The 648-nt window shown below is 50.6% G+C and overlaps 1 protein-coding gene across 1 annotated transcript; it reads left to right on the plus strand.

The window, feature by feature from the left end:
• Window positions 1–67: 67 nt before the first annotated feature.
• Window positions 68–322, plus strand: H310_14977 (hypothetical protein; the record flags this gene model as incomplete). The annotated part of the gene is made up of 1 exon (XM_008882957.1): window positions 68–322. One exon carries the CDS (start codon window positions 68–70, stop codon window positions 320–322), a length of 255 nt encoding a protein of 84 aa, XP_008881179.1.
• Between the last annotated feature and the right edge of the window lie 326 nt (window positions 323–648).

Consider the following 648-nt stretch of genomic DNA (forward strand, 5'->3'; position numbering starts at 1 on the left):
GGATCAACATGAATTTTGTTCCAATCAAAGTGAATCACAGAAGCTGCGCCTTGGTCCCTACTCACCGATGCTGAACCCGATCGAAAGGTGCTTCAGCGCCTTGAAGGCTTGCATCAAGAGCTACCTCGCCCTCCACACTGATGCTACGTTCGAGCGTGGTGAGTATGGGACGTTTCTCCAACGACGAATGGTCTTACTTGAGGATGCTGCTCGCGCGTCGCTGCCATGCATCACGCAGCCGTTGGTGGTCCGCGAGGTCATCTTCTGTCAGCGCAACGTCGAAAAAGCCATCCTATTGGAGAGCATGGTGTATGGTCAGTAGGCAGTTCATATTGAATGGAAAAAGTTCATATTGGCTTGGAAATTTGTGTGTTTTTAACCACCCACCGTTTTAAAAATGACGTTTCAAACGATTTTTTGCCAACTTGATTGGAAAAAGTGCGCAACTTGATTGGGAAAAGGTGTAGTTACAACACACTGGCGCTTGAAGGAACCGGCTGTGCGGGGTTAAAGGGACATTCCTGGCGGTGGCGGAGTCGGTGGACGAACGATCATGCACTCACGGGCCGCAGTATCCATGTCCGTAGGCTGAAGGGGCTGGAAAGGGTTGGTTGTACCAACCCTTTCCGTAATCACGGTGGTAACGTC

The sequence above is a fragment of the Aphanomyces invadans genome (assembly GCF_000520115.1).
Source record: "Aphanomyces invadans strain NJM9701 unplaced genomic scaffold supercont1.118, whole genome shotgun sequence".
In the NCBI taxonomy this organism is placed as follows: Eukaryota; Oomycota; class Saprolegniomycetes; order Saprolegniales; family Verrucalvaceae; genus Aphanomyces; species Aphanomyces invadans.